The following is a 17954-nucleotide window of genomic DNA, read 5'->3' on the forward strand; positions in this document are numbered from 1 at the left end:
AGAGAGAGAGAGAGAGAGAAAGAGAGGATCTGATGCGACCTGTATCCATCCTCTCTGCGCCAAAACACTGACCTTTGCTTACTGTCAAAATTTAAAAAGGTATATATATTTTAATTTCCGTACTGGTTTTGGGTTTTGTTTTTGTGTATTTATTTCTTACAGCCTGTTTCTTGCTTGCATTGCGAGAGAAAGAGAGAGAGAAAGAGGTCAACTGGGTCCTTTTGTGCTTCGATTCTGGTTGAGTATATTACTATCATATATTTGAATAGTGTGAATGTGAAAGAGATAAGCTTTACCTTTTGGTGTTTTGGTTTTCTTTTCCATGCCAACTTTTTGAGTGCCCTTTTGGTGTTTATATACGGTTCTAACTTTTTCTTGGGGTCCTTTTCATTTTTTGTCAAATATGCTGACAAAGAATTGGTCAATCGGGCTGATGGAAAATTAGGGTTTTCATATTTGTCAGTCTTTCTGTGGCGTTTTCGGAGATTTTTGCAGGCCGGGCTTAGGTAGAGAGATAAAAGAAGGTGTGAACTCTTTGATTTTAAGATAAAAAAGTGGTCTTTCTTGTCCTCTTTCTCCACTGTTTTTCTCTTTCTTAAACTGACTTTCTAGAGAAAGAAAATTAAGAGTCGGCTTAGAGAAGGGGAGATGCGTTTTGAGTCATGCAATGCATGGGCGTTGACAAGGAGACAGCTTTTTTCATTATGTCTTTGTTGCGAATGAAATTGTTAAAAAGGTTTTAGAATTTAGCTCAATCTGGGTATTGTTTGTGAGGTCAAACTTGAGGACACGAAAGAGAAACGAAATTGAAGCACAACCTTGTGAAAGTGATAGTGACCGTTTCCAAAAACCTAGAAAAACAAACGAAATGAAATAATAGAGGAAGTTAGATAAAAATATTTTTTTTCATTTTATTCTCTTATTTTAATGAGTTTTGGGGGTTTGATCAAGACTAGTAGCAGCAGCGACAGTGGTGGTATGGGTGCAAGGATTGTTGTGGCTGATATTGTTCCACCCAGCAACATGCTAAGTGGTGCCATTGTTGAGCCACCTCTACTCACCCAACATATTCCCAAATCTATGCAAAGCTCCCCTTCCCTCTCTCTCTCCTATGTATTGCCTCGTCTCACTCTCTATCTCTCTCTCCTCTGCATTGTCCTTTAATTAATTTATTACCTACTTTATTATATATATATTTTTTGTTTTGATCTTGGCTGTGTGTTTGTTATTATTTTTAAGATGGGTCATTTAATGGGGGGCTTACTTTTGGTGCAGAAAAGAATGGATGCTCATGGTGAGATGGGGCTGATTGGGGAAAACTTTGATCCGGGTTTAGTTGGGAGGATGAAGGAAGATGGATACGAGAGTAGGTCTGGAAGTGATAATTTTGAAGGTGCATCCGGTGATGATCAGGATGCTGCTGATGATGGACGGCCTAAGAAGAAAAAGTACCATAGGCACACTCCACATCAGATACAAGAGCTTGAATCGTATGGTTGCTTATCTTTCATTTTATTATATTAAATTTTGTATTTTGTAATTTGGTCATCAAGATTTTCATGGATTTGCTTATTGAAGTTTATTTTCTTGTTTTTATTGCTTGCGTTCTCTAGTTTCTTCAAGGAGTGTCCTCACCCTGATGAAAAACAAAGACTGGAACTCAGCAGGAGGCTAGCCTTAGAGAGCAAGCAAATAAAATTTTGGTTTCAAAACAGGAGAACCCAAATGAAGGTAAGTTGATAATCTATTTTGCTCTTTTTTAATCTTGATGGTTGAGGTATAAACTTGAGTTCGAGACTGGTAATAATATGATTTGTTGTTTGAACCAGACCCAATTGGAACGCCATGAAAATGTCATCCTTAGACAAGAAAATGATAAACTTCGAGCCGAGAATGATTTGTTGAAACAGGCCATGAGTAGCCCAACATGCAACAGTTGTGGTGGTCCAGCAGTGCCCGGTGAAATATCTTATGAACAGCATCAACTTAGGATTGAAAATGCTCGATTAAAAGACGAATTAAATAGGATATGTGCTTTAACAAACAAGTTCTTGGGCAGGCCTCTCTCGTCCTCAGCCAGTCCTATTCCCTCCCAGGGCTTAAACTCCAATTTGGAGCTTGCAGTAGGAAGAAATGATTTTGGTGGCTTGAACAATGCAGGCACTACATTGCCAATGGGATTTGATTTTGTTGATGGGGCTATGATGCCTTTAATGAAAACTATGGCCAATGAAATGCCATATGACAGGTCAGCCCTTGTAGATATTGCTTTGGCAGCTATGGATGAATTAATTAAGATGGTGCAGATGGATAGTCCCCTTTGGATCAAAGGCTTGGATGGTGGGATGGAAACCTTGAATCACGAGGAGTATAGGAGGACTTTCTCCTCTTGCATTGGCATGAAACCAAGTGGCTATGCAACTGAGGCTACAAGGGAAACTGGCCTGATTTTTCTCCGCGGCTTGGCTCTTGTAGAGACACTAATGGATGCGGTATGCCGCTCATTCACTTCTTGCAGCCTTTTGCTGTTGTGTTGAACTTTCCATCTGCTGTTAGGATTTGGTTATCTGTTTTGCCCTTTTGTGCCCCCCTTTTAGACTCTATGAGGAAAAATTTTTGTTTCTCCCTAGATAATCATCAGTAGTGTTTGTCTATCTATATGTCACCTTCATGATTTCATTTGATATATATTGCTCTGGTTAAATCAATTTCACTTCTGGTAGAGGTGGTGCTTGTGCTTGCTGTGAATGGTCCCATCACTGATTTTACTGATTGAATCTGAAAGAATAAAAATGTTTGAGAGTTGTTGTTTGACTGGTTCTTTTGCTGCTACTCTATGTATAGAACCGTTGGGCAGAAATGTTTCCCTGCATGATTTCAAGAGTAGCAACCATTGATGTGCTATCCAGTGCTACAGGTGTAACCAGAGACAATACATTGCAAGTAGTATGTTTCTCTGCCATCTGTCCTTATTTCTTTTGCTTCTTAGCTAGGTCTTATGAAGATCATACCTTGCAGATGGATGCTGAATTTCAAGTGCTTTCACCTTTGGTTCCTGTTCGTCAAGTGAGATTCCTTCGGTTCTGCAAGCAGCATACGGAGCGTGTGTGGGCTGTGGTTGATGTCTCTATTGATGCTAGCCAAGATGCTGCAAGTGCACAGATGTTTCCAAACTGCAGGAGACTTCCTTCTGGCTGTGTTATCCAAGATATGGACAATAAGTACTCCAAGGTAATCACTAATGTAAATTCTTATTTTGTTCTCTAAATTTTTTATAAATGAATGTGTACTTGATATTTTGTAAGTTCATTGAGCTCGCATTGCATGTATATGATATTTTATAGGTATTTAATGAGGTTGTTGTTATAACTACGACTTCTGAGTTTGGTTGTGACTGCATGAAGGTGAAATAATATGCACTTGGACTTCCAGTCTCAATGCACCTTGACTTGTGCTTTACGGAATTTAATACTCCTTTTATTACTCACCAAATTTCCCTTTTCTTTGATGGGGCAGCTGATAGGATATTGTAAAATCTCACCTAAGAGTTTGAAGCTTTTATTATTTTTTGCTCAAGAAGATGCTTTCTTTTTTAAATCATTTAATCGTCAGTTTCAAAGCTAAGGTTGCTTATGTCTGCACTTAAATAGTCCACTGCTACTTGCTGAGATGAGCAAATCAAGGGTACAGTCACAGTTCTATACTATATAATTCTGAGTGTACTTTAATCATAGCCTTTATCTGCAGGCAAATCCTTGGAATTGTCAATCATTGTTCTGTAAATTATATTTTCTTGTTTCTATTCCTATCTCTCCTCTCTTAATGCCTTTTTAATTGCCCATGAGGTGATATGATTTGGATCCGGTCGTTATCTTGTAATCTTTAGAACCCCGTGTTATGTGGCGCTCTGTTTATTTTTATAATGTTACATTGTAATTTAGTTTAAAGTTTGACAGATATTGTCTATTCAAGTTTCATGCTTCTATTTTCTAATCGTGTTGACATTTTGTCCTATTTCACCAGGACTGTTCCTCAATATTTGACTTAATTTCTTTCCCTCTTCTATCTTGTCTCTGCCCTACTTCATGCAGCGGTGTTTTGAAGTTTCATGGATATTTTTCTTAACAAAATAACAAGAAAAATCTTATAAAAGAAAGACCCAAGAAAAATTCTTATACTTTGACACATGATAGTTTGGTGAAATTTACCAACCTAGATTTGAGTCTAAAGGGAGTTATACATACGTACTTTCTTTCTATCTCCCTTCCTTTTACCACCAACTAGATAATGCTTATTAGGGGAACTTTTCCTTTCAAACTAGTGGAGGAGACGGTAAAAGTTTTCTATGCTTCATAGTAGTTAGTATCATGACAGATATCGATTTAAAAAAAAAATTCCCAAATTAACATTTTTAAAATTTGAGATGAATGGAGCCAACAGATCTTATGCTTTCTTTGTTTTTCCATAAATCTATGACTGCCTTCTATTTGAACTCATGATGATCAGTTTGATATTTGTTGCAAGCGGGCATGCTTACAAAACGTTAAATGCAGGTTACATGGGTTGAACACTCGGAATATGATGACAGTGCTGTCCACCATCTCTTGCGGCCATTACTCAGTTATGGTTTTGGCTTTGGTGCACATAGGTGGCTTGCCACTCTCCAAAGGCAATGTGACTGCTTGGCTGTACTAATGTCCCCCAACATCCCGGGTGAAGAAAACACAGGTTTCTCTTTACTGCTATGTCATTCTTTCACTTCTTTGACAAATGTGGAAGAGTCCCTCTTCTTATACATGGTACTTTGCCACAGGAATAACTCCGGCTGGGAGGAAAAACATGTTAAAGCTGGCACAGCGCATGACGTATAACTTCTGTGCTGGAGTTTGTGCTTCAAGCGTGCATAAGTGGGACAAGCTTAGTGTTGGTAATGTGGGTGAAGATGTAAGGGTGATGACCAGGAAGAATATAGATGATCCTGGTGAGCCTGCTGGGGTTGTTTTGAGTGCTGCTACTTCTGTTTGGATGCCCATAACACAGCAAAGGCTGTTTGATTTCTTGCGAGATGAACGGATGCGGAGTCAGTGGGACATTTTGTCCAATGGTGGGCCAATGCAGGGGATGGTCAAAATTGCCAAGGGCCCCGGACATGGCAACTGTGTCTCTCTCCTTCGTGGCAGTGTAAGTGATTACTGTTTTTTTTTATTAGACTTCATCTGATTTTCTCATCCATTTCTCCTTTTTCCTATTCTCCTTGTTTGAGATGTATAGTTCCTTTATATGCAACCTTGCAGGCCATTAATGCAAATGAGAACAACATGCTAATTTTACAAGAAACATGGAGTGATGCCTCTGGTGCATTAGTAGTCTATGCACCTGTTGACATATCATCAATTGGTGTGGTGATGAATGGTGGTGATTCGGCTTATGTGGCACTCTTACCATCAGGATTTGCAATTCTTCCTGGTATTTCACCTAGTTATCATGGTGGGCAAAGCAACTCTAATGGACCTATGGTGAAACCTGACATTGATGGGAGTATAAGTGGTGGATGCCTACTTACAGTTGGATTTCAGATTTTGGTGAATAGCCTTCCTACGGCTAAGCTAACAGTGGAGTCAGTTGAAACTGTTAACAATCTCATCTCCTGCACAATTCAGAAAATCAAAGCTGCCCTTACAGTTACATAGCTGGAGCCGCTGAGCCTGAGAAAGGGGCTGCATAGTAAATTAATATTTATATTTTTGTGCTTTTGTGAAAGGAAAAAGTAAAAAAGAAGAAGATAGATTTGTGGAAAGTATAGGAGATAATGAGATAATAGAATGGGAAAGGAAATGGAGCTTGAGATGGTAGTTTGGGTAAATTAGGTTTCAAGTCAAGAACGAACCGCTCGTGGAGAAATTTTGTTCTACCGTGAATCTTAACAGAATGGCACTTGCATCATACTGAACGGTGGACAGGGGGATTGTGGTTCGGGCATTGACTTGGTCGACCTGTGAGATTCTCAACTCTCAAATTCTCAGTTGGTAAACTTTGTTTTGTTAATCTAGTCCAAGTTATAGAGAAACACAAAGATAGACATTGCAAGACTGGTCTTGATTTTTGTGTTTTCAATTTAATCACTATCTTGCCCCAGCTGTCTTTTACTTGTTTACAGGCTGGTTTGAATATTTTTATCATATGATATGACCTTGGAATCTTAACACACAGGGTCCCAACCTCTGCTTTTGTTGGTTTTTCTCTGTATGTTTTATGTGGTGTGTCATCCCTGATCACATGCTGCGTTTAATTTAGGGTTGCTGTCTAGGATGGTGTATTGGCGTGGGGACAGACAATGTAGCATTCCTCCAGGTGTTTCTCTGAAACATATTTCTATGTTTTTGCAAAACCATCCTGGTACTTTTATCATTGCCAAAACATCAACGTTTTGAATCTAATCAATAGCACCAATATGGTGTAGGTTCATTATCTATATAGACTGGAGCTATTATTCACAGATAAAAATCATCATTTATGCTTTATCCCATTGGAGTGCAAAAAACTCCATAAACAACAATCCCATTTGACTGTAATTAAGGAAATTGTTTTTAGATTATGAAAGCAGCAGGTTTAATTAATTAGGAATATTCCCTCCGGGAGCAAAACTTATCACTGGTTCACATTTTTTAACGAGCAACTTCACTTTGGGCTATCATGGAAACAGATAGAACATCTTCCTTTCACCAGGCTGTAGACCCAAAACAAACCCATATTTAAACTAGGCCAAGGCCTAGGCCTTGAGTTTATTAACAATCAGATGGTTTTAGCTCGGTTCCCTTGCTAGCCCACAATCAAGCAACCCTTTTTTGGACCTGCCCGACCCCATAAAATAATGCCTTTTGCCTGTTCGTCAAGGCGCCTTGGCCATCTACAATCTACATAGTCCGCCAAGTTCCCGGCTCCAGCTTCAAACTCTTCTTTTCCGTTACACCCCCGTTGTATTTACAAGTTTCAAATCTCTGCCACTCCCAATCAAAACCCTAAACCCCCATTAATCCATAAACGATGCTGGTTTTCTTCACTTACACTTCCAATCTCCTCAAACCCAGAACGCCTACTCCTCTCAGACCGCTCCCTTCAATCCTCTTTTACAATTTCACATCCCAAAAGCTCATGTCTCAATCCACTTCTATCCCTAAGAAACAGCAAAGAGTACGCGACCACGGTTACGACAACTACATGGAAGTCGAGAAAAAGACCCGAAAAGTCCTCAAATTTCAATCTTTAATCCTTTCCCAACCGAACCAAACCTTGCCCATCTCTCGCTTCGACTCTCTCGCTCGTCGCCTTGGTCTCGGCTTCAAACAAAACGAAGCCGGCGCTTATCTCCTCAAATTCCCTCACGTTTTTGAAATCTATGAGCACCCAGTTCAGAGAATACTTTATTGCAGGCTAACCCGGAAGGCACTTCTCCAAATTGACCGAGAAAAAGAAGCACTCAATGCCCAGATACCTGATGCGGTGACCCGGTTAAGGAAGTTGCTTATGATGTCGAATACGGGTCGGTTAAGACTGGAACACGTTCGGATTGCGAGGAAAGAATTTGGGTTGCCTGATGATTTCGAGTACTCGGTAATTCTCAACCATCCACAATTTTTTAGATTGTTCGATGCTAAAGAGACTAGGAATAAGTACATTGAGATCGTTGAAAGAGATCCTAAGTTAGCTGTCTGTGCTATAGGGACAGTTAGGGAGAGAGAGTATAGAGAAAAAGGATTTGACGCTGAGGATATTAGGTTCTCATTTATTGTGAATTTTCCGCCCGGGTTTAAGATAGGTAAGTATTACAGGATTGCAGTTTGGAAGTGGCAAAGGGTTCCATATTGGTCGCCCTACGAGGATGTGTCGGGTTATGATTTGAGGTCAATAGAAGCTCAGAAGAGGATGGAAAAGAGGGCAGTAGCAACTATTCATGAGTTGTTGTCATTGACTGTGGAGAAGAAGATTACCTTGGAGAGGATTGCGCATTTTAGGATGGCAATGAATTTGCCTAAGAAGTTGAAGGATTTTTTGCTACAGCATCAGGGGATATTTTATGTTTCGACAAGGGGGAATTATGGGAAGCTTCATACGGTGTTTCTTAGGGAGGCTTATAGGAAAGGGGAGTTAATTGAGCCTAATGATTTGTATTTGGCAAGAAGGAAGTTGGGCGAGTTGGTTTTGATAAGCCCTAGGAAGGCAAAAGTGGATAAGGAATTGGTTAGCTTTAAGAGAGATAGAGAAGGTGATGAAGTGGAGCGTGTTAGACGAGACTATGTGGAGAATGATTTTGAAGATTTTGGGGTTGAGGGTAAAGTTGGGCAAGATGGGGAGGGGAAGGATGGTTCAGATTCAGATTTAGTTTCTGATATTGAATGTCATTACACAGATGAGGATGAGGATTTTGATGAAACCATGGATCAAAAGAAGGATGCCTGTGGAACTGAATAATAACCAACTTTTGTTCTAGTCATTTTTAATTTGATAATATTGAACTTACAACCAGCTGAACATTACAATGGAGGACAACTTTGCATTTACTAAGCTTCAACAACCAGAAGACATTTTGTATTAAGGATTGCCATGTCTGCTCTGGAGAATTTTGTCAGGTGGAAATAGCACCTCATGTCGGAACTTGATTATTGGAGAAGATCTATATGAGACAAGTATGTATTTAAGGATAACTGGGGGCTTTGATGGACATGTAACCAAGTGGAAGCATATTTGAGGTTGGTTAAATTTTTATGGACTACTAGAATTGAAGCCATCTGTACTGCCATGTCTTCTTGCCTGTGTTACTCGCCGAAGAAAGAAATTGACAAAAAATTTCAGCAGGTAAAAGGAAATAAGAAGCTCCCAGAAGTTTTGCTCCATGACGTTGCTTGTGCAATCATGTAAGTCTAATAATTCTCATATTCACAAGTTAAATTACATGCACGCATGTTGATTCATGTGCTTGTATAGGCAGTCTGTTGAGAGTAGATTATTTTTATAATTTGATTTTTCCAATTCCTCTCCCGTTTAATGTTCTGTTGTTGCTCTCATGATGAGGTGAATTAACCTTCTATTTTTGGTTTATACGATTGCATACCTGTTATCTTTCAAACTTTTATCTTCCTTTGTATGTGGTTATTTATTGCTGTTCATAAAAAACAATAGATCATTTATCAGGAGTGCTTCTCAAGAGGAGTTTGAGAGCTTCAGAGTCAGCAGTTGTTTTTTATTTTTCCCCTACCCCCGTCTGTGTTATGATGCTCTATTCTCCCTTTCAAATATCTGTATAGAGGTTTTTTTTCTTTTTGTTTTGAAGGAAGAGAAAAAAAAAAAGGAAAAATACTGGGTGGGATGTAGCTTGTGGGTGGGTGTTTTGCTTTTCAGTGCAAAGCTTTATTGGTTCTTGTAGGGACTTTTAGGCAGGTCTTGGGCCAGAAATAGCTGTCCCTGTTCCAAGATAATGTATGTAGACTTTTTTTTTTAAATTTATTTTTTATTTTTTACAATTTCCAATCTAGCATTTATTTTGTAGGGACTAATCCTTAATAGCGGGTTATTTTCAAGGCATATATAGATGTGCAATAGGGTCTAATCAAATACTAGCACTTTGTTACAAGTAGCTGTTATCATTTTAGGTTCTTTGATGAGTCTAGTGTGACAGGGTTTTAAGAAGATAAATATGCAAGATTATAATCAAAGTCCCTGGCTTGAAGTTTTCTTATTATCATTTTTGGCATATATGCAATGAATTTTTGAGGAGTCTGCTTATCTGGTTAACCAGACTGGAGTCCTTCTTTTAGTTAGGCATCATATAAATTTTTCATACTTTCTGGTTAGAAGTTGTTTATCACACTAATCTGGCTGTCATGTTATAAACAGAAGGCAGACCTTATGGATTTTGTGTGCTAAAATTTGTTTGGGTTGGTTCTAAAATGGCATACCCATAACCATATGCAAATCGTAGCAAGAAAAATAGTCCAAAACCATATGCAAGTCATATAGCAATTAAATAATGTGATGAACACGCAGAAAAAAATTGGGTTAGAAGTTGGGACCTTCACTGAATCCACTTGGTGTCAGTGTTAATGGCATGGCATTGACAGTGGTGTTAACCATCCAATTGGGTTAAAAGAAACTGATTAAAATTCGACAATTGTTGGTAGTCTGGTAGACCATATAAATATTCTTCACTTGCCAATATATTTCAAATTCATTTGTTCGTTAAGGTGGCAAATGCTTGGAGTTAATTTCCTTCTCACCCTAGTTTGATTTCCTATATTAATAATATATATATATATATATATATATATATATATATATATAAAATTAAATAAACAGGTTTGCTATTACTTGGATATTAAACATAATCAAGTTTAGGTATTTGGTATCTAAAGGGTGATACTTGAACCTGTCCCAAATCTGAATCCTTTGTAGTCGGGTAGGGTACCCTTAGGTACCCGAAAATGGCATCCTTGTGATGAAGGAAAAGACTTTTTGTTTTTCATCCCACCTTTGTTCCAGCCAAATAATATGAAAAGGAGAAAAATCTTGTTTTCCACTCCCGAAAATTCTTTCCATGTCGAGACATGGAGTTGATATTTGTAGGGCAATAAGTTATAGTTTAATATAAAGTGGCTTTTTGTACTAAAATTGCTTTTGGGCAATAAGTTAGGCCATATGCGTGGAGCAGAAGCTGAGACTTGTCTATAAAAGCCATAGGCCAGGTTGGTTGGTTTGGTTTGAAAATCTAAACCAAAAAAGATCCAAAATTGTAAATTACAGTGCGTAACGTATGAGTCAAGTATTGCTTTGTACCTACCCAAGTGTATCTGGAGGAGTATTCATATTTCCACTTGTAGCCACTGAAAACAACGGATACCAATTGATGAGCATAGAAGTCCTCATTGCATGTCTGATTTTTCTCTTTTCTATTTATGATGAAGCAATTTGCAATTCTTAACTTGATAATAATTCGTTTTCTTGGTAAACAGTTGAATCCCAGATTCTGTCTGCCGGAATCCTGGAAGAAGGTTGCCATATGAGTCGTGAACATAATACAAGTAGAAGGCGTCATCAGCTGTATGTTTTTTCATTGCCCAACAAATGATTCTTGGCAGGTTGTGAGTGTAAACAATTGGACGCTGAAAGCTTGTTGCTTTGCAATTTTGTTACGCAAGGCATAAATCTTTTAGTTTAAAACCGTTTATGGTCAGTCTGTGGTTTGATTATCGAACCTTGTCTTTGTATATTTGTTGATTCTTTTGTAAAGTTTTGTTAATAATTCAATGACAGTGAAAGATTATAAAAGAAATCGTGATAAAACTTTATGCTAATCTTAGATATTTTAACGAGTCCAATCATTTTTGTTATCAAACAGAAAACGTGGACTAACAGCTAACTTGGCATCGTCATTTGCCCCAGCTAAAAGGCATTTTAGCTTGGACTAGGTTATACTTGGTATTATCTTGAACCTGCATTCTTAAACAACATAAACTAAATATGTGCTTATCATTCTTAGCTCTTTGATAATTAACTGTCAGTTTCATCAAAATCATAGTGCATGTCCCATAATTTAGAATTAAAGTCAACAGGTTTAATCCCCTCTAAAAGTTTTGATTTGAATCTGCCTATTTAATATATCCAACAGCGATTGTACGGACATTGTTTTGAATAAATGTGTGATGCCTTTACCCTTTATCTCATTATTACTGATTTTCATGAATTAGGACCCAACAACCAACTTCCATGTTTTCAAACACGTCTGCTCATTTAATTAGAATTGTCCTGGAAATTCTTTTTAATTAGAAAAAAAAAAAGGAGAAATTTTTATTTTTTGGGTTGGGTCGTAATTTTGTTCTTTTTCGGGTGGACTTGTGTGTGTGTGTTTTTCTTTTTATCTCCCAACTGCCGAATTGGCCATTTTCCCACCCATCAACGGCCCACATTCCCCACCAAACGGACCTAATCCCGAGGGTAAATTTGACGAGACTAATCTCCTGTCCGATCTGCTTACAGCTTTTCACGTGAAACAATTCATGACAGCCGTCCGATCTTCATCCAACCAATCAAGTCGGAGATCATCCATAGTGTGTGTGGCCCCACGTGTACAGCTACTCCCCGGTATTTAAAGTTCTGATCTGTCTGTTAGGTTTCATCACGATGATGCTCAGTATCTGCAATCCTGGTTACCGTGGTCCGCGAAGTATGAGGTAATTTCTCTTTCGGCAGACTCGAGATCGCACGCGCTTTCCGACCTTTTAAGGCTAGGTGGGGCAATGGCTGCACTGCAGTTAGTACTGAGATCATTTTCTTTTCTTTTGTCTTTTAACTTATTGTAAATCCATTTAAAAATAAATATTGTTTTAATACACGAGTGTTTTGCACATTTTAAGTAATTGGTTACACTATTTTTTTTTAAAAAATTTCAGTTTTGGAAATCTATTTACTATAAAATAAATTAGAATATTTGCTGTTACAATGATCTACTACCATGGGAAGTGGGGATTTTATTATCAACTTGGAAGAGAAACAGTAAAATTTGGAAAACAAGAAAGCTGGAGTGGAAGTGAAAGTGCCATCGTTTTTGGTTAAGAGAAAACAAAGAGAAAGGAAAGGTAAAGTGGAAGTTAGAAACGTAGTTTGGCACCAGGACACTCCTGTTTCTTCTCCATTTGTCCTCAAAAAACAGCGAAAACTGAACCAACAAAACAAACAAGGAAACAACACAGCCCCAGAACTGCTGAAGAAATCAAAAGAAAAACAAAGAGGAAAAAAATCCGCCACGTCATCCCCTCTCCCACAGTCCTACTGCTACTATTTTTTTTTCCTAGTTGGAAAGCGAGCATAACACGAAAATCCCCCGTCTTCCCCGTACCCTCCCTGCAACCATTATATCGCTGCTTTTTTTTTTGACGAAAATATATTTGAATTTGTTCTACGACAGTTGACCTAATTTCAATTCCCATACAGAAGAAGACGAAGGAAAAAAAAAGAAGGAAAAGCTTCCGTAAGTCTTTAACTGAAACAGATACCTGAGGGAGAAACAGAGAAGGAGAGAATCAAAATGGGAAATTCCTTTGGGTGCTCAGCTTCAGGGGAGAGATTAGTGTCTGCTGCGAGAGATGGGGATTTGGTGGAAGCCAAGATGCTTTTGGATTGCAATCCTTGTCTTGCTAAATATTCCACTTTTGGTGGCCTTAATTCTCCTCTTCATTTCGCTGCTGCTAAAGGCCACAATGAGGTTTCATTTTTTATTTTTCGCATTATTATTTTTTACGTTTTGTTTCCCTTTAGCTTATACAATGTCTTGTGCTTGATTTTTTTTAAATTATATTCTGATTTCCTGTTTTATTTATTTGGTGGGTTTTCGTTAGATTGTCGCTTTATTGCTTGAGAATGGAGCTGATGTTAATTCCAGGAATTACTGTGGCCAGGTAACAGATTTTATCATTTTCTTGTCTGGGTTTTGTTCCATCGAAATGTTACTGATTTAAAAAAAAAAAAGAATTTGAGAATTAATGTTTGGAAGATAGTTTTATTTTTGCAGATCTTTTGCTGTGGGTTTAGTTCTGCTTTAGAGTTCCTATGTAGATTTGAAATTTTAGAAAATTTAGTATTTACTTGTGTGAATTTGGCATTTGGAACCGAAATGGAGCCTTGGGACATATTTTGAAAGAAAATTCTTCTGGTCGGCCAGCTTCCTAGAGAATCTACCATATTGGTTTAGAGAGCTCGTTTAACATGATTTAGACTCCAAATCTGATTCTGTGGAAGCCCAAGGCCGGAGTCAAAGAATCTGGACTTGAACTTCTTCTGTCTGCTAAGCAACAAATGGAACTGATCTGCAGTATAACTAACTTTTAAGTTTTTCTCTATGTTTGAATTTGAAAGACGGCATTGATGCAAGCGTGTAGATATGGGCACTGGGAAGTTGTACAGACCCTTCTGCTTTTCAGATGCAATGTGAGTTTCATTTTTTTTTTTAACTTTTATAGTTACTCGAAAAGTATTACTCAACGATTTTTTAGTTTTAACTGGGTTGGATGCTACTCCTCATGAGAGCTTCATTTGCTTTTTGATGAAATTTCTTTTTCCTAATTTTGTTTTAAATTTAAAGGGAACTTGTTCAAATGTTTTGATGACCAATGTTATTTTTCTTCCTTATAGGTTACAAGAGCAGATTATCTAAGTGGGAGAACTGCTCTACATTTTGCTGCGGTAAATGGACACGTAAGATGCATAAGACTAGTTGTAGCTGATTTTGTTCCTAGTGCTCCTTTTGAAGTTATAAACACCCAAATAGAAGGTGAAAGAGGGGATGGTTCCGGTGTGAGGAACAAAAATGATCAGAGGTGTGTGGTTTTATTATTTCACTGAATCACCCTCCTGCTGGCGCTGATTTTAATTTAAATGGAGAATTAGGTTCAGGGTTCATTGCATGTTCTTTTCTGTAATATTTTAAAAATGATTAGTCAGAAAGAAGAAGTTCTTTTGCAGAAAAAATGCAGTTTTGAGTTGTGCAAATAATATATTCTCAAAACAGACATATTTCTCTGAGTAAGCTCAGTTGCTAAGGAGTTACTCAACCTTTGATGCCTGCCAAAAATTCTCGGAACTGTTGTCATTATGCTAATTATGTAAGTTATTACTATGCAGTGCACTGTCAAAGTTTGTAAATAAGGCAGCTGATGGTGGGATTACTGCTCTTCATATGGCTGCATTAAATGGGTATTTTGATTGTGTACAGCTTTTGTTAGACCTTCACGCCAATGTCTCCACCGTCACATTTCATTATGGAACATCAATGGATTTGATAGGTATGGTTTTCGTTTTAGTTTTTCCATGGATGATTGCTTTGTGATTTATACTTCTGGGTGATATGAATATTGTGTTTTTTATTTTGGCAGGAGCTGGAAGCACTCCTTTGCATTATGCTGCTTGTGGGGGAAATTTGAAGTGCTGCCAGGCAAGACTTATAGATATTGTTTTTGGACCCATCTGTAATTTCTCTTGAATTAGATACTATGTTATTCTTTTATCTGCAGATCCTTCTTGCAAGAGGGGCCAGTCGAGTGACTTTGAATTGCAATGGGTAAACGACCTATTGATCTTATTCCGTTCTTGTTTCTTTGGTCTTTCGTGTGGTTGCTATTTCAGTTCTGAACGTATCATGGCTAACAGAATTATCTGTATTTTCTTAGGTGGCTGCCACTTGATGTTGCCAGGATGTGGGGTCGTCATTGGCTTGAGCCCTTGCTGGCACCTAATTCTGACACAACCATACCTAGATTTCCTTCTTCCAACTACTTGTCCTTGCCTCTTTTGAGTGTACTTAACATAGCAAGGTAATCCTATAAATATTATGGTCTACAATCTAGGTAGGCTGAGATTGCTAGTTTTCACTCACTACTGAACAGTTGTTATTGCACAATGTTGCTTTAAAAAATAAAGGTCATTCATGATAATTTGAATTCTGTCAAACTCGAATGGAGAGCTTGGTCAGTGTTCGATAGAAGGTGATTCAATATACTTTAATCTTTTGTTATAAAACATTCTTCTATGATGGAGAGATTTATCACGAGAAAAAAATATGAGAGAAATTTAACAAGCTTCTTGTTTAATCAATATGCGGTTAGCAGGGCTGGAGCAATTCAATTTTTTTGTTGCTGTACAATGTTTCTCCTTGCAAGAGTTACTATTTCTTAAATTTCTAACTTTTAGGTGATTGAAACTGGTTATCATTTATAGATGGGTTAAGAGCAATCATCTTGTTTTGAGGCACAGGTTTCTTTCATGTTGCACATCAAAATTCGGTGTCTTGTGGGTCACGTCTAGATCATTATTATATGTAAAGCTTGGTGCCAGATAATTCAACACCCTGAGAATGTGACTGTTTAAGTACATACAATAATTGGATGCTATGGGCTTGTCAATGTGCTAAAAGTTTTTGTGGTACATAGCTCAATTTTGACTATTGTTAGCAGAGAATGTGGGTTGCAGTCCTCAACAACCTCCTCAGATGATGCTGACACTTGTGCAGTCTGCCTTGAAAGAGCGTGTAGTGTTGCTGCTGAAGGTATGTCTTCAACTTGATTTTTCAAAATTTTGTTTTGTATCCCCTTTACCTTTTTTCTTGAAAGAAATGCTGGCAGAAAGTAACTTACTGCGATGATCACTATGATCATAAATTTATGACCGTTGTCCTTATTGATTTTAGCATCCTTTTTTGTGACTTTATGAACATGATCACCCTAGTCTTCCAGTTGGGGCTTTGGAAGACAAGGCGGGCAATACAGATTAGATTTAGAAGTTTTATATTATGGCATAGCAAGAAAAACTTAGTTTTGTTGTTGATGTTGTCATCAAGTTATGAGGGAAGCCGGTGAATATATCCATATCCATATCGTTTATCCTGTGCTAAAGCTTTAGTAATCAAACAAGAATATATGTTCTGGACTCTAGAATATTAAAATCTGGGAAGTTTGTATAGGGTGGCCCAGATTGGGCCAGATGTACTAGCTGTTTGTGAGTGGCTGTTGTTTATTGTGTGCAACACGAAACCCGACATTACTAAATTTAAATTTAAAATCATATATTTTGTTGCAAAAGGAACTTTGATTTTAACTCAGAATCAAAATATATTATTAGTATTTACTTTTGTAACCAGACAGGCCTTTTACCTTTTGTTTCTAGTAGTAAAATGCAATTAGCAAAAGCAAAAGGAGCCTAAATGGATAAAAATATCAAATATTAGCCTGCAACACTCTCTATTATCAATTTCACTGTTATGTTTTCTGTTCTTATAATTAAACTGCTCTATTTATCCATATACTAAACATAAAATTGTAAGGACTCTCAAGGTATTGATAGGTAATTGTTTGACTTATTTCACCTTGTCAATTCATTTATCTTTCAGGATGTGGGCATGAGCTATGTGTAAGGTGTGCACTCTATCTTTGCTCAACAAGCCACATTCCTTCCAATATGGTGGCACCACCTGGGTCTATTCCATGCCCGCTCTGTAGACATGGCATTCTCTCCTTTACCAAATTGCCCAGTTCCCCAGCAAAAGAAATTAAGCTACATCTGTCCCTTGGCCTCTGCACCCCATGCATGCTTCATCCTCGTGATGCGGATTGCCTATCACCAGCTTCAGAGATCCGAAAGAATCGTGTTGCATCAGTTTCTTCAGATCTTTTCTGTCCGGTAACCTGTAGTCCATTCCCTTCTGTTGCCATTCCTTTGTGCACCTGCAATGATGGTCCTTGCCCATCTTTTGAACCTCGGGAGACGGAAACACAAGATGAATCTCCAAGACGCTCACAAGCTACATCAGTTGACCAGGATAAAATTGAAGGGCCACGACTGGAGAGAACAACCTGTTCAAGCATGTTTTGGGGCAGAAGGAGCTGCAGTAGAGAGCATCAATGCAATTCAGAAATAAACGCTTGACTGGTTTCATCCGTGGTTGATCCATACTGATATTTTTTACAAAGGAGCTTGTCTTAGGTTCCATTGTGGGACAATACCAAGTCTGCGATGTGGAAAAATTTTTACAATGCCTGTTACAATGCTTCTATGTTGTCCCACATTAAGCTGTGTATGATGATTTACAATGCTTTCCTTCAAAGGATTTACCCAGGCCTTTTTCAGCATTTCAATCAGTGAATCTAATCTCTAGTCATTTGTAGATTATGAAATAGTCCATTTTTACGAAACAGAGAGAGCACTATTCTAGTATTCTATCTTTGGGGATTTGTCAAAGAGACGGCAGTGGACTTTGTTCTCCAAAATCTACTGCTTCATCCACCAAAATTTGCAATCTAATCACCAAGATTTCGAACTTTCTAGTTGATTAGATTCATGAGCAAGTAAACTGGGCCCTTTGGAACTGTTCCTGCTTCTGAATTATCCTCCCCTCGCCTCTCCCTCCCCTCTGGTCC

General features: G+C 38.0%; 3 protein-coding genes across 5 annotated transcripts; all 3 read left to right on the forward strand.

Annotated features, from left to right (window-relative positions):
- The first annotated feature begins 215 nt into the window (after positions 1-215).
- LOC18605518 (homeobox-leucine zipper protein ANTHOCYANINLESS 2-like) lies at positions 216-6238 on the forward strand. 2 transcript variants are annotated; one of them, XM_018117405.2, is made up of 9 exons: positions 224-1113; positions 1276-1490; positions 1614-1731; positions 1830-2492; positions 2845-2946; positions 3019-3231; positions 4554-4728; positions 4814-5181; positions 5295-6238. In XM_018117405.2, exons 1-9 carry the CDS (start codon positions 928-930, stop codon positions 5688-5690), a joined length of 2436 nt encoding a protein of 811 aa, XP_017972894.2. In that variant the 5' UTR covers positions 224-927; the 3' UTR covers positions 5691-6238. The 2 variants fall into 2 exon arrangements, with proteins under 2 accessions (XP_088660825.1, XP_017972894.2); XM_088804699.1 differs by having other exon boundaries at positions 216-1113; positions 2845-3231.
- A 647-nt stretch (positions 6239-6885) lies between these two features.
- RPD1 (Ubiquitin carboxyl-terminal hydrolase family protein) lies at positions 6886-11323 on the forward strand. 2 transcript variants are annotated; one of them, XM_007038563.3, is made up of 3 exons: positions 6886-8747; positions 8854-8912; positions 11004-11323. In XM_007038563.3, the coding sequence occupies exon 1, from the start codon at positions 7045-7047 to the stop codon at positions 8467-8469; it is 1425 nt and encodes a 474-aa protein (XP_007038625.3). In that variant the 5' UTR covers positions 6886-7044; the 3' UTR covers positions 8470-8747; positions 8854-8912; positions 11004-11323. The 2 variants fall into 2 exon arrangements, with proteins under 2 accessions (XP_007038625.3, XP_017972985.2); XM_018117496.2 differs by having other exon boundaries at positions 6886-8912.
- Positions 11324-12521: 1198 nt separating this feature from the next.
- Positions 12522-17711, forward strand: LOC18605520 (E3 ubiquitin-protein ligase XBAT33). Its single transcript, XM_007038565.3, is given in 11 exon segments — positions 12522-13252; positions 13386-13445; positions 13903-13974; positions 14179-14363; positions 14668-14828; positions 14919-14977; positions 15057-15103; positions 15213-15356; positions 15996-16087; positions 16928-17379; positions 17381-17711. Coding segments are annotated over 11 exon segments (1524 nt in total). The 5' UTR covers positions 12522-13075; the 3' UTR covers positions 17456-17711.
- The last annotated feature ends 243 nt before the right edge of the window (positions 17712-17954 follow it).

The sequence above is a fragment of the Theobroma cacao genome, chromosome 3 (genome assembly GCF_053813885.1).
Source record: "Theobroma cacao isolate CCN51 chromosome 3, ASM5381388v1, whole genome shotgun sequence".
Classification (NCBI taxonomy): domain Eukaryota; kingdom Viridiplantae; phylum Streptophyta; class Magnoliopsida; order Malvales; family Malvaceae; genus Theobroma; species Theobroma cacao.